Genomic DNA, 1522 nt, shown 5'->3' on the forward strand with positions numbered 1-1522 from the left:
GGCAGAATGATGACGTTGGTGTCAAAAAACTCCTGGTTGTTTTGTTTTTTGTTTGTTTTTTGGAGTCTGTTTTTAAAATAAGTCCGTTTTATTATGACGTGTCTAATCTTAAGTGTCGTCAAATGTTCTGTTCTCCCGTAACTGATAAGCGTAAAACGACCGTAAAGGAGTTTATTAGGTTTATTACGGCCGTAACCAGGAGCGGTTCCCGCGGAATGATCCAGAAAACAGAAATAATAATAAAATAAACTCTTCACAGATGAACCCAAAACGTACCTGGATTTTGTGTTCGTGTTTATGTTGTTGTTTACGCCTCTTTTTTTTTTTGGTTCGGTGTTTTTTTACGTCTGTAACGAGAGTGACCGTTTTACGACAGTTTTACGACACTGCCTCCGAGCGAGATTCTCAGGTTCTGTCAACGGTGTTATGACAGAAACGTAAACCGCGATAAACCAACACAGTAGAGCCGCGTCTTCACCGGAGGTTTAAAAAAAGAGAAAGAAATGAAAATAAAACCGCGGATATGAACCGGAGGATTACAGACGGTCAGTGGTTCCGCCGCGGCGACGGGTGGTTCTGTGGCCCGGACGAAGGTTCTCTGTCCGGCGACGAAGTGGTGAAAGTCGACGTGGACATTCGGACTGAGGCGGAGCTAAAACCGGACGCTTTTGTGCCGCGGAACTTAAAGACAGACGTGAGTTAACGATGGTAAGTAACAACCACACTGCCACCTGGCTGTTGGTAGGTGTATACCACTTAGTTAGTTGAGCTGTGACCTGGTTAGGGAAACGTATTTACGTTCGCTGCCTTTGTTTACATTTGGGACCTGGTACCGTCGTCCCAAATCTCACGACTTTCTCGCGAGAACTCGACAGTGTTTGGCTCCAGACTTTGACGACAGCTCTGACTGTTCCGTCATTTCCTGTTTACACCTGGTGTCGACACCAGGTGATAAACAAGTGAAACCACATGGAGGCAGTGGTGGCGACGATGGTCCGGGGTCCCTCACCTTGTACGTCTCCCAGTTTCTGAAGAAATTGACGGAGCCGTCCACCCTCCTTTGGATCACCGTCCAGCCTCCGGGGTCGTGCCTCTGGTTGCACCACACCTGCATCAGGCGGTTGGCGTGGGCCGGCTTCACCAGGTACATGCCGCTGGAAATGTGGCCCTCCTCCAGAGCATGGAGACAGTCCTTGAATGGACCTGGGGACGGACAACACAAGGGTCCCGTCAGTCCAACAGACCCAACCAGAACGGAACCAGAGAACCAGAGAACCAGAGAGAACCAGAGAACCAGAGAACCAGAGAACCATGGAACCATGGAACCATGGAACCATAGAGAACCAGAGAACCAGAGAACCATGGAACCACAGAGAACCATGGAACCACAGAGAACCAGAGAACTGTGTCAGAGTCTGTGATACTGGTCTGTGGTACTGGTCTATGATACTAGTCTGTGATACTAGTCTGTGATACTGGTCTTTGGTACTGGTCTGTGGCACTGGTCTGTGATACTGGTCTG

The 1522-nt window shown here is 48.8% G+C and overlaps 1 protein-coding gene across 1 annotated transcript in view; it reads right to left on the minus strand.

Moving 5' to 3' along the window:
• Positions 1–1522, minus strand: part of angptl2b (angiopoietin-like 2b) — a 16296-nt gene that overhangs the window by 10097 nt on the left and 4677 nt on the right. Inside the window, exon 4 of the mRNA XM_025053450.1 lies at positions 1010–1203. Coding sequence (XP_024909218.1) covers positions 1010–1203 — 194 coding nt within the window. The remainder of the gene's footprint in view (positions 1–1009; positions 1204–1522) is intronic.

The sequence above is a fragment of the Cynoglossus semilaevis genome, chromosome Z, assembly GCF_000523025.1.
Source record: "Cynoglossus semilaevis isolate Cse_v1.0 chromosome Z, Cse_v1.0, whole genome shotgun sequence".
Taxonomy (NCBI): domain Eukaryota; kingdom Metazoa; phylum Chordata; class Actinopteri; order Pleuronectiformes; family Cynoglossidae; genus Cynoglossus; species Cynoglossus semilaevis.